This window comes from Schistocerca serialis, chromosome 5, assembly GCF_023864345.2.
Source record: "Schistocerca serialis cubense isolate TAMUIC-IGC-003099 chromosome 5, iqSchSeri2.2, whole genome shotgun sequence".
Lineage (NCBI taxonomy): Eukaryota > Metazoa > Arthropoda > Insecta > Orthoptera > Acrididae > Schistocerca > Schistocerca serialis.
This window is the reverse complement of record NC_064642.1, coordinates 625,736,988-625,750,284: the sequence shown is the minus strand read 5'-3', so window position 1 is coordinate 625,750,284 and position 13,297 is coordinate 625,736,988. Positions and strand designations below refer to the sequence as shown.

The window sequence follows — 13,297 nt, the reverse complement described above, 5'->3', positions numbered from 1 at the left end:
GTGTTGTTTGAAGTTATGTGCTTTATCTTTCGTGTAGTGGCGACATTTAATATATGTATCAGCGAGTAATGTGGGTTAAATGCTTACTTTCGAGAGAGGAGGTGAGTCAGTTCCGATTTGATTGCGCATCTGAATAAACAGTTGCCATCTAGAACACAGACTGGTTTCGTGTGATTTGTAGAAGGTTTCCCGAACTCATTTCAGACCAATAACCATTGAGCTCCCCGTTAAACCTAATGTGCAGCAATAAATTAAACAAGTTTTCCCTGGGTCAATAAAGTTTTTGAAATTTAGTTACATATATTACTTATTAACTATGTAAGCCTATACTTACTATTTAACGGTATATATGATGTGATTTAGTGAAATCAGTGAATATCTTCTAGAAACAGCCCATACTGAATCGAGTCCATATCTTTACCATTAGGCCACCTCGTTACACAGTTCCTGTCCGTGTGTTGAATGTGATCCATGAATGACTGATTTGCCGGACTTTTGTTGTATAATGTTTTATGGAATGATAAGATGCATAAATATCTCTCAGCTTGTTTCTTTACAATCACTTCACGTTGTGCCGACATTAGAGATAGACGTGGATTAAAAGTGAACTTACTGCAGGAACATGTAGGAGGTGCTGCATTCTGCAACGAGCTTGGCCTCGAAAAGACGCCAAAGAGTGTCCTACCGTTGGTGCTACCGTTGGTAGATGGCTCCACTGCATTCGTTCCCGAACCATCAACCTGAAACAGTAGAGAGTAAAGTTTCTGGTAGGCTTATGAGATGGGCATGGATAAAAGATAAAAATCAGCGATAAACGGTAGGAGTCTTATTCTTCCCGGAACGAATTAGTTGTAAGAAAGCATTTTGTTACATATCTTGCCACGTTATGAGAGACTGGAAGTCTTTTTCGAAAAATGTATAGAAACGGACGTCAGTATGTAAACTGACAAGCAATGCTTACCTAAGCAGGGGAATAAAAATGAATGTGCAGGTATTAATGATAGATTATGGTGCTAAATGCAATCGTTTGGCGTCCAACTTCCCGCAATCCTATCTCTATAACATATCCTAGAACATACAGCTTTTGAAGATAACGTTCAGTATGTCACGTTTAGAATGTCACATACAGAAACTCTCAAAATTACGAAGGCGGTATGCGTTAATTCTAATATATCAGATTTGTAAACAACTTACTTCTGGCGGGCCGGCCGGGGTGGACGAGCGGTTCTAGGTGCTACAGTCTGGAACCGCGCGACCGCTACGGTCGCAGGTTCGAATCCTGCCTCGGGCATGGATGTGTGTGATGTCCTTAGGTTAGTTAGGCTTAAGTAGTTCTAAGTTCTAGGGGACTGATGACCTCAGATGTTGAGTCCCATAGTGCTCAGAGCCATTTTTTTGAACTGGCGGGTTCGTAATTTGGACGCCAGGGTTATGCCCTTTCTCACCAGAAAAATGTGCACGACGTGATTGCGAAACTAGCACAAGTGTTCGTTCTGAGCAGAGTACTTCACGCCATTCTGGAAACATTGTCGTGAGTGCTAACAATGAAATATAACCCAGCTAGGTAGACAATGAAGTCCATTAGTGAGGCTATTTTTTTTTTCGAACAGTTAGTGCTACAGCTCTTTCATTTGGATTAATTATCTGACAAAACAGTTATATTTCTTCTGCCGTTTTGAAATACGGCATAATTTCGTTTGAAATTAGTGTACGTTCTTTGATGCGATAATGGCTTCTTTTGGTACGAGTACAGAGATAACTGCTTGGCACTGTACACAGTCTCCAGGGATGTGTGAGGTGTATCCATGACCTTACTTAATTACTGTGAAATTTGACAACCAATTCGTTGATATTGTCTCATGTTATAACGTTTCGTTTATAAGTAACGAAAGATAGGGGCACGAAAACGATTTTCGCATAAAACCCCAGGCTGCACTGCTCAAAACAGCACCGCAGAACAGGTAGCAAATTCTTAGGGTGCCTGTGGGCTGTTACCGCCCTAATCCGGGAAAAGCCCGTTTCTCCCAGCAAGAGCCCTGTTCGGCCACCAGGTCGCAGACAGACAGTGCACTGACTACCTACGCTGCGGCTGGGCTTCCCCGTTCTGCGCTCCACTCCTCGCAGGCAGTCATCTGAGGTGGCGACAGATGACAGTAGCTTTCCTTATTTCAGGTGGTTGCTTGCAGTTGTTTACACATCTGATGTATTGGATTTTTCTGAAATCTTTCACAGTTGTGCCTCAGTAAAATCAGTGTTAGTGCGAAATTATACTGTTAACTTCTTGTTTTCTTTTTTTTAACTTCATCATGAGTTTCGTGAAATAACGTAAATATAATGATGATTATATCAAATACGGTTTTGCTTCTATACAAAAAAAATGGCGTTGACCAGCCGCAATGTGTTGTTTGCTATGAGGTATTGAGCAATGATTTCATGAGACCTTCTCGTCTGGAACTCCATTTGTGGGCAAAGCATGGTGCATTGAAAGAGAAGCCGAAGGAATTTTTTGCTGCAAAATGTGATAATTTGAAGCTGATGAAGTTGGACACTGCTGGATCTTTCGCTCAGACATCAGAAAAGGTACTGGAAGCCTCGTATGGGTTATCGCTACTTATTTCAAGGGCCAAGAAAAGTCATATTATCGGAGAGACACTAGTCAAACCCTGTTTGTTGAAAGCTGCTGATATTGTTCTTGGGTCAGAAAGTAAACAAAAGCTTTAACAAATACCGCTTTCTGACAATACTGTGAAACGTCGGATTGATGATATGGCTGAAGACATACAAAATCAATTAATTACGGCCGTCAAACAATCGCAGTTTTTCGCAATACAGTTAGACGAGAGTACCGACGTTGCGATTTGTTGCCAACTGCTAGTTTCCGTTCCCTATATAGAAAATGAAGCAATTAAAGAAGAGTTGCAGTTTTCTACAGAGTTACAGACAACTTCAAAAGCAATTCATATAATGGCAGCCGTCTCTGAATTCTTTCGTAAAAATGAGTTATCATGGCTGAAACTGATAGCGTATGCACAGACGGCGCCACATCAATGCTTTGATGTCGCTCAGGATTCGTGCAGATGGTAAGAGAAAAAAAAACCTAGTTTTACTGCTATCCACTGTGTAATACACCGTCAAGCATTGGCAGCTAAGACACTTCCAAAGGAACTCAATGATGTCTTGAAATTGTGCATCAAAATCGTGAGTCGTATTAAAAAGAGTGCGTTAAATTCCAGGTTATTTACGGCTCTTTGTGAAGACTTGGGAGCAGAGTATAAAACACTTTTATTTCATACAGAAGTACGCTGGCTCTCAAAAGGAAATATGCTAGGAAGATTATTTGAACTTCGAGACGAAGTGATGCAGTTTTTGGAAAATAACAAACAAACTGAATTGAATTTAGAAAGCCCGGTGTTCATGTTGCATTGGCTTATCTGTCAGATATTTTCGAATCTTTAAACACATTGAATTTGAAATTACAAGGTGGAGAGTCAAACATAATTTCTCATCGGGATGCCATCAAAGCGTTTACTGATAAGTTGCAACTATGGAAACGTAAAATTTTAGCCTGCACTTATTCCTGCTTTCCCAGATTGCTTGGAATCCTGGAAGAAGCCCGATTTCACAACCATTTTAAGGATACTGATACTAAGAGTAAAATATCGAACCATTTGCAGCACCTCATTGATGAATTCGAACGATACTTCCCTAACAGTTGTGATGATAAAATTAATTATAGGTTAGCGACGGATCCATTTCACGTTGACGTGGATGTGTTGCCAGACAGACTACAAGAGGAAGTTTTAGAAATTAAAAATGATTCTGCTGCGAAGTACGACTTTGAGAAGATGGATAAGCCTTTATTTTGGGTGAAATATCTCACGGTGTATCCCAGCACAGAAGAACAAACATTGAAACTGTATTTACCATTTTCAAGCACTTATTTGTGCGAAAGAGCATTTTCAGCGGTAGTGCCGATAAAAAATAAGCTTAGAAGCAAACTCAGTATTGCCAATGATTTACGTTGCGCAGTTTCTGCTATTCAGCCAAAAATTCAAAATCTTGTAAAAAATATCCAAGCTCATCCTTCACATTGATTTATTTGTTTGTTTCTTGCCATATGTGTGTGGAAATAATACTTTTATAATAAATACGTCACATTATAAGAGAACTTGTTATTTTTCTCCTAACTGTCCTTACATGTAGGTAATACTGTAAAATTATAAAAAACTATTTCGAAGAAACAATATAAAATAAACATAGTGAATCTGATTTAAGTATAAACACGGCGTGCGATCCTTATGGATTATGATGTTACGTGTAGCGTGTTATTTCAACTAATAATAGTATTTCTTTTGGATGAAGACACAGCAAAAGTTCATCCTAGATATGGCAAACGAAGAGTAGTCCTAAAATCGTATACTGGTGAAGAAATGGTGTGCAGCAGGGGAATGTAATCAAGGTAAGGAAGTTGTTTTATTCATATTTTTTAAATTTCTGTGTAGTCTGTAAAATTATTTCGTAAAACGTATTTTTTATGTTTTGTCTGGTTCTGAGAACTGGGCGTTTGTCGCCGTTCGGTAACTGTCGCCGTTGACATAAATGCCAACCTATGCGCAATGACAATGGGGACCGCTATAGCCGTACAAATCAGTGATGTTCGTTAACACCGTGACTGAGTGATTATTTTTGATAATGAGTGAAAGTAATAAGCTATACTCAAAATAATGGCCCGCATCCACTAATCTGCAAAGGTCGCAAATATTTTTCCTTGTTTACCAATGACTTTCTTTACTTTAGGAGTGGCTTATAATCACTAGACTAGACTGATGACGTAATAACTGCGACTCGATACATTAACAGCCCACCATGTTACATGACGTCACCATCACAAATTTTTCAATAGTTTCTTGATGTTGTTGTTGTTGTTGTTGTTGTTGTGGTCTTCAGTCCTGGTTTGATGCAGCTCTCCATGCTACTCTATCCTGTGCAAGCTTTTTCATCTCCCAGTACCTACTGCAACCTACATCCTTCTGAATCTGCTTAGTGTATTCATCTCTTGGTCTCCCTCTACGATTTTTACCCTCCACGCTGCCCTCCAATACTAAATTGGTGATCCCTTGATGCCTCAGAACATGTCCTACCAACCGATCCCTTCTTCTGGTCAAATTGTGCCACAAACTTCTCTTCTCCCCAATCCTATTCAATACTTCCTCATTAGTTATGCGATCTACCCATCTAATCTTCAGCATTCTTCTGTAGCACCACATTTCGAAAGCTTCTATTCTCTTCTTGTCCAAACTATTTATCGTCCATGTTTCACTTCCATACATGGCTACGCTCCATACGAATACTTTCAGAAATGACTTCCTGACACTTAAATCAATACTGGATGTTAACAAATTTCTCTTCTTCAGAAACGCTTTCCTTGCTATTGCCAGTCTACATTTTATATCCCCTCTACTTCGACCATCATCAGTTATTTTGCTCCCCAAATAGCAAAACTCCTTTACTGCTTTAAGTGCCTCATTTCCTAATCTAATTCCCTCAGCATCACCCGACTTAATTAGACTACATTCCATTATCCTTGTTTTGCTTTTGTTGATGTTCATCTTATATCCTCCTTTCAAGACACTGTCCATTCCATTCAACTGCTCTTCCAAGCCCTTTGCTGTCTCTGACAGAATTACAATGTCATCGGCGAACCTCAAAGTTTTTATTTCTTCTCCATGAATTATAATACCTACTCCTAATTTTTCTTTTGTTTCCTTTACTGCTTGCTCAATATACAGATTGAATAACATCGGGGAGAGGCTACAACCCTGTCTTACTCCCTTCCCAACCACTGCTTCCCTTTCATGCCCCTCGACTCTTATAACTGCCATCTGGTTTCTTGATAATTAATAAAAATCTCTGTATTTATTTGGGGGGGCACGGAAGTTTTGTTTTCTGCAGAAGGGGGGCATGACAAACCAAAGTTTGGGACTTTTGTGACTCAAAGAATCGTTTTGTCCTTGTGTTTATGAATTATCTAGCACAGTGGTACAGTAGGTAACCGTTTCATGTGGTATGCAGAGCCATAATTATTTTTGAAATGATGCATGAAATAAAACTACCAGAGATTTAACGTGCTTTTGTACAAAAAAAGTAATTTCAAAACATCCAGTTAGAAACTGGAGCCGGTAGTTCCGACGTGCTCAAGTGAATTTACGTTAACGATCACAGCGCAATGTGGGGACATCAGTTTCGGCGTGGCCTGCAAGGTGGCACGTCATCATGGCGACACCTACTCTAAATTGGTTCACTGTTTGTCCTGTTGTCGTGCAGCACGCGGGGTTCAATGCATAGAAAACTACAGAAGCTTCTACTCTTCAGGTGGCTGTGTCTTTCGAAGGATTATTTTGTAGCCATTGAAAACAGTTGGTGAGTTTTAAACATCACTGTTATTATTATTATAATAATTATTGTAGACATACAGTAAAGTGACGGAAGTCATGGTATAGCGATATGCACATATACAGATGGCGGTAGTATCGCGTACACAAGATATAAATGAACTGTGCATTGGCAGAGTTGTCATTTGTATTTAGGTTATTCATGTGAAAAGGTGACCAATGTGATTATGGCCGTACGACTGGAATTACCGGACTCTGAACGCGAAATGGTATTTGGAGTTAGATGCATGGGACATTCCATTTCGGAAATCGTTAGGAAATTTAATTTTCCGAGATACGCAGTTTGAAGAGTGCCGAGAATACCACATATCAGGCAATACCTCTCACTACAGACGACGCAGTGGCCGACGGCCTTCACTTTACGACCAAGACCAGCAACGTTTGTATAGGGCTGTCAGTACTAACAGACAAGCAACACTGCATGAAATAACCGCAGATATCATGTGGGACGTACGACGAATGTAGCAGTTAGGACTGTGAGACGAAATTATGGTGGCAGACGACCGACGCGACTGCCTTTGCTAATAGCACGACAGCGCCTCTCCTGGCCTCGTACGATATTGGTTGGACCAGGACTACTGGAAAATCATGGTGTGGTCAGATGAGTCCCGATTTCAGTTGGTAAGAGCTGGTGGCAGGGTCCGAATGTGGCGCAGACGCCAAGAAGCAATGGACCCAAGTTGTCAAAAATGCACTGTACAAGCTGATATGGTGTGGGCTGTGTTTGTATGGAATGGACTGGGTCCTCTGGTCCAACAACTGAACCGATCATCTAGAACTACATATATACTCCGCTAGGCGGAGGGCACTATCTACCCCCCCTCCCCCTCCCCGGATTGCGTGAGGGAAAAACGACTGTCTGAACTCCTCAGTACGAGCTCTAATTTCCCTTATCTTTGAATGGTGATCATTGCACGATATGAAAGTAGGTGGTAATTATATATGCCCTACATCCTCGGCGATGATCGGATTTTGGAATTTAGTGAGCAGCCCCTTCCGTTTAGCGCGTCGTCTGTCTGCAAGTGGGTCCCACTTCAAACTTTCTATGAGATTTGTAACGCTCTCGCGATGGCTAAATGTACCAGTCACGAATCTTGCCGCTCTTCCTTGGACCTTCTCAATCTCTTGAATCGGACCCAACTGGTACGGGTCCCATACAGATGAGCAATACTCATAAGACTGAACGAACTAAAGTATTGTAAGCAATATCCTTTGTTGGAAGACTGCATCGCTTCAGGATTCTACCAATAAACCAGATTACCAGTTACTTGTGTAATCTGATCGTTCCATTTGAGATCATTTCGAATAGTCACACCCAGATGGATAATACCGCTTCCAAAGGCTGGTCATTTATTTTGTACTCTTACATTAATGGGGATTGTCGCTTTGTTATACGCAGTAGATTACACTTATTTACATTGAGAGATAACTGCCAGTCATTACACCACGCCTTTATTTTCTGCAAATCCTCATTGATTTGCTCACAACTTTCGTGTGATAATACTTTCCTGTAAACTACAGCATCATCGGCAAACAGTCTAATGCCGATATCAATATCATCAACCAGATCGTTTATGTAAATCGTAAAAAGCAGCGGACATATTACGCTGCCCTGGGCACACCTGACGTTGCGCTTGTTTCTGTTGAAGTCTCCCCATTCAGGACGACATACTGCTCTCGGTCTGTTAGGAAACTTTCTATCCAATCACATATATCATCGGCTAGACCGTAAGCGCGCACTTTTTGGAGCAAGCGACAGTGCAGAAATGAGTAGAATGCCTTTCGAAAGTCGAGGAATATGGAATCACCTTGAGAGCCGTTATCTAGAGCCTTTTGTATATCATGCACAAAGACGGCCAGCTGTGTCTCGCAGGACCGCTTTTTCCTAAAACCGTGCTGGTTTTTGCATATGAGCTTCTCAGCGTCTAGAAAGGTCATTATGTCTGAACACAAAATATGTTCCATGATTCTACAACAAATCGATGTCAGTGAAATGATCTGTAGGTAGTGCGTGTGTTAGTAAATGATCAGTTTTATCCAAATAATACCTCATTTACGACAGCAGCGAATCTCATGGTGATAATTATCTGTCGCTTGGTATTTTTGCTTCTCGACCTGTTCTTCTGCAGTCTTTAGAATCATTAACTTTCAAACAACAATTGTGTGCAAACCCAAACATGTTTACAGTCGAATAACCACGAAGAGAGGTGGAACAGACATTTCTGCGATTTTTAAACTAATTTTTATTCTGTCATAGCTCTTCAAGCTGGGGCACTTCTCTTGTTAGTATAGGCTGTCATGTGTAACTGTTTCGTGTGGATGAGTGTAGTGAATGCATGTGCAGTGTCGTATGGTGATTGCACTGCTATCGAGGGGGGGGGGGGGGGGGGGGGATGGAAATGAATATAGAGATCGGCAAAGTAGTTCTTTTATGGAGCTATTCCTTTTGAGATAGTCCTCTTTACTGAACTAATTCGATGAACTAGTCCAAAGAACTACATAGTTCATTTTTAATGTTAAAGTACCAATAAATATGAGCACTTTAAAAAAATCCTGTAAATTAATAAATCAGAAAGAAAATTTTATAATTTTATGCCTACAAAACAGCGTGACACAATTTCTTCGCACATCCCCACGAAGTTATCGGACATCAGTTCACGAATTTACGAGCTGCCTCCACAATGTAACGACATGAGTCATTTCACGATGACCGGAAATGCTTTCGGAGCCAATGAAGCAACAAATGAAGTGCGCTGAACCACCCTGTACTTTTGGCTGGCATGTAACTCGTTTCCAGTGTTTTAATTACATGGTGTCACAACTCACTAATGTACAGGCGTACGCGCTGTTCTTATTGTCAACTGTTGATTAACGCAAACTAAATTCGTACTGAAACATTAAATATTGCGCTAAGGTTTTCATAGTTGTGAAACGCCTGTTATCCTCATGCGTGTTTTACGTCAGTAACCCATACTAGTCCTTTGGCATTTGCCTTCTTTATGGGTCAAATTCTGTTGATGGAAAAAAAAAGCATCGAAGGAATTATACGAGTGGTACGGAAATCGGTCGATGTGCTGTACATGTATAGACAAATAAAGATTACTATTTTAGAAAAAATGGGTGATTTATTCAAGAGAAATGTCTTCACAAGTGTAGGATAAGTGTATGTTTTGCGTACATCATTTATTTGACCTACTGGATTTTGCTCCAGATTAGGTCATGCTAGCCTACGAGTATACTGACTTTCCTGTATTCACTGCCGGCCGAAGTGGCCGAGCGGTTAAAGGCGCTACAGTCTGGAACTGCACGACCGCTACGGTCGCAGGTTTGAATCCTGCCTCGGGCATGGATGTGTGTGATGTCCTTAGGTTAGTTAGGTTTAAGTAGTTCTAAGTTCTAGGGGACTTATGACCACAGCAGTTGAGTCCCATAGTGCTCAGAGCCATTTGAACCTGTATTCACTGATTATACCTGAGGAGTTACGATAAGTTCCAATTTGGTGTCCAGGTTCCGGCAAAAAGCTTGCATGTAACAACACATACAAAACGAGCGAACGGTAGGAACAAAACAAAATAGATTTTACAAACTAACGACACATTTGGAACAATTAAGCTGTAATGGTATCGTGAGTATGATCCATGAAACAAGTAACTGACCAGCTACGTAAGAACGTGCAGATCTGCTGTAGAACTTTATGAAAGGTCGGCGGCCCCGAGGAGCAATGCCCGCATAGCTGTTCCATTTTACTCGCCGATCATTTTCCGTTACACTCAGTGTCATTTATTTCATTTTTGTTCCGAATAGAGTTTATTCCGTCTCACATTCAGACAGACGAGCCTTGCGGTCAGCAAGGGCTCTTAGACCCGGAAATTCCCAGAGCGACGCGTGTGAAAGCTGTTGAGAAAGGCCGCTGCAGAATAGCCATTCAGAGCATCACGTCTTTAAGCTACGTGCCAATTTTGTTTTTCATTTACGCTTTCTTATTGTGTCCATACTCTGTTTTATTTTTCTGTTAGTTAACTTGCTCTACTTGCATCGCTTCCAGCTACCTTAGTCAAGTAGTTTCCGAATTTTCTGTGCATTGTTCTCCGATAAATCATTAGTAACAGTTTTAACATTGACGTCCTTCCACATATGATGTAAGAGACTTTTTGATCTTACTATAATTGCTGTTTTGCTAATTACTCCTACAGTTCTGCAAATCTCTCATTATTCTTTCATTATTCTGGTGCTCTATCGATGTAGCATATCGTACTTTGTACTGCCTTCTTCTGTAGTCCAGACAGTCGATTTTTTATTCGTATCTACATGTGAACGGATGTGGGGATGGAACTGTGTGTGGTTTCGTATTGTGTGGAGTAAAGGGCAACTGTGGTCGTGTGATTGCGAATTGTGTAATTTTACTTATAGCTACGCTGTATGAACTGTACTGAAAGTTTTTGTTTCTAGCCCTCGCACTAAGTACAGCAGAAATTAGACAAAAGAAAAAAAAAAAAGAAAATTGAAGAGTGTTTCCGTGAGGCTATATGCGTCTCTGGAATCTGAAACATAGAACAGGGACTTTCTAGGAAAGCATAAAATACACGTTCACGGATTAGAGACTGCAGTACTTATGGTAACGTTCTATTGATTTTGGTACTCGAATAATTTAAAAAATATAAGGAAATATGAGAACCGAGAACCCTGCATCGGCAGTGTTTCCTGCTAAGTTACAAGTGGTTGCGGATAGTAAACAGCACTTAACACGCAGATTGCCGGGGCTTAGGTAGCCAGAGCCAAGCATCGTAATATCTGAAGTCACTGACCACGACATTGACTCAAAATTTACCTCAATTTAATAATAAGAACAATATCATAAAGTATAAAGTTCGCATAATGGTTTCTCGTTGTAGTTTTTAGAAATGGTTGTACGACTGGAAGTATAATGTCATTAGCTGTAGCAAATTGGTGGTCCCTTTGGAGGCATCAAGAGGGGAAATATGTAGAAAATTTCTGCCTATGTTTCTGTGGAATGAGAACTGATGTTTTGATAAGCCGAGAGATGCTAGGCGATCAGCGAATAAGATTCGCCAAAACTGATGCAGAATGTAAACAAGTCATAGCTCAACACAATACCCGACAAATTTCCTGCTGGGTTGTTATCGAAACCACTTTCCTTAATGGAAAGGATATCTGTTAAACTCTACTACAATTTTATGAGGGTGAAGAATATGATTTCTTGTTGGTGTTGGTACCGATTACGGTTCCTGCATACTTTCAACCACAGACCAAGCGAAAAAATCATTCATCTGCGCTGAAAAGCAAACGATATCATATACATCTTTACTCTGGAAAAGTGATACCTACTCTCTCCAGAAATTGAAAATCTGTGATTATTGAATATTATATGCGCAGATAACGCACAGTAAAACGTCGGGAATATTGAGATCCGCATGATAAGAGTTTGAAATCCGCAATCAGATAGAAGATTCGCAATGTTTCATACTACGCTACACGATCACGGCAGATTCTACATGCAGGAAATTATCCCACCTGTACTTAAGGTGACAGTGTGGTGCCTCCACCCGCTTTTCAGTTCTTCTTTGTCAACATATGCATTCACTGTTTTGAACAGAGGAACATCTACAAAATACCCAGTTCATCTGTACCATATATCAATTAGTGTAATACAACAGCATGAAGATGTACACGAAACCCCGTGTCGCGAATAACTGGCTACGGAACAACCTGAAAAATGGCTCTGAGCACTATGGGACTCAACTGCTGTGGTCATAAGTCCCCTAGAACTTAGAACTACTTAAACCTAACTAACCTAAGGACATCACACACATCCATGCCCGAGGCAGGATTCGAACCTGCGACCGTAGCGGTCGTGCGGTTCCAGACTGTAGCGCCTTTAACCGCTCGGCCACTCCGGCCGGCAGGGAACAACCTGACTCACAACAGGAAACCGCTTACTGGCGCTATATGGAAAGCTCTGTAGTTGTTATACATACCGCATCCATGCTTACGTCCTTATGCTAAAATCTTAGATGCGCAACGCTTTTGTATTACTGTTTTATTTTCGATCTTTTTCTTTTGTTGGATAATTTTCGTGTAACCGTCTATCGTCTACCATCACACATCTCTAAATTTGTCATTCTAGTGAGTTTGTAAATGATCGCTGCTGTGATATCACAGTTGAATATGTGTACACCTTGCGAAGCCGAATGCTGTAACGTCGACACGTCTGCGGAGAGCATTATTTATGCACTGTTATACGTGAGAGTTTCATTTTCTTCCATCTTTTCCTCTCAATGCGACGAATTCGTCATTGGGCATAGACTAAATTCTTTCATTCACTCCTTTCTCATAACAAAGTCTAGGAGCAGAAAAAGAAGTAATAAAACTTCTCCTTGAGAGAATGAAGATTAGGCTGCAGCGCTCAAGGTGGATGAATTTTAGCTAACTGTTCTGTTGCTAGATCACCTTTGTGAAGGAATCTACGAACCGCGCTTTGGTTTACCGGTCGGCCATTGCGAACCACAATTTGTGCATGAACTGATTTGCTGCAGCAAGCCGGTTTCATAGAGCGAATGTACAGGTCAGAAGCGGCCAGCTTGCACTGCAATTTCGCGAAGCATTTTGCGTGAGCGGAAATTCCTTCCTCAGATTACAAGGCTATAAGCCTGTTAACAGCACTGGTCGATCTTCGAAATTCATAGTCTGGCAATCGCCCTGTAGATGTTACATGCTCACAATTTAGGCGGTGTTTCCTTGTGGGCGAACTACAAATACCCTGTAACACCGTTATTAAGCAATTACAAGAGGAAAAAAAAATTGGTCGAGTACTCTAATTATGAGTA

General features: G+C 40.8%; 1 protein-coding gene across 1 annotated transcript in view; it reads right to left on the bottom strand.

Moving 5' to 3' along the window:
- LOC126481381 (trypsin-7-like) overlaps positions 1-13,297 on the bottom strand; it is a 138,461-nt gene that overhangs the window by 59,873 nt on the left and 65,291 nt on the right. Inside the window, exon 2 of the mRNA XM_050105095.1 lies at positions 614-740. Coding sequence (XP_049961052.1) covers positions 614-740 — 127 coding nt within the window. The remainder of the gene's footprint in view (positions 1-613; positions 741-13,297) is intronic.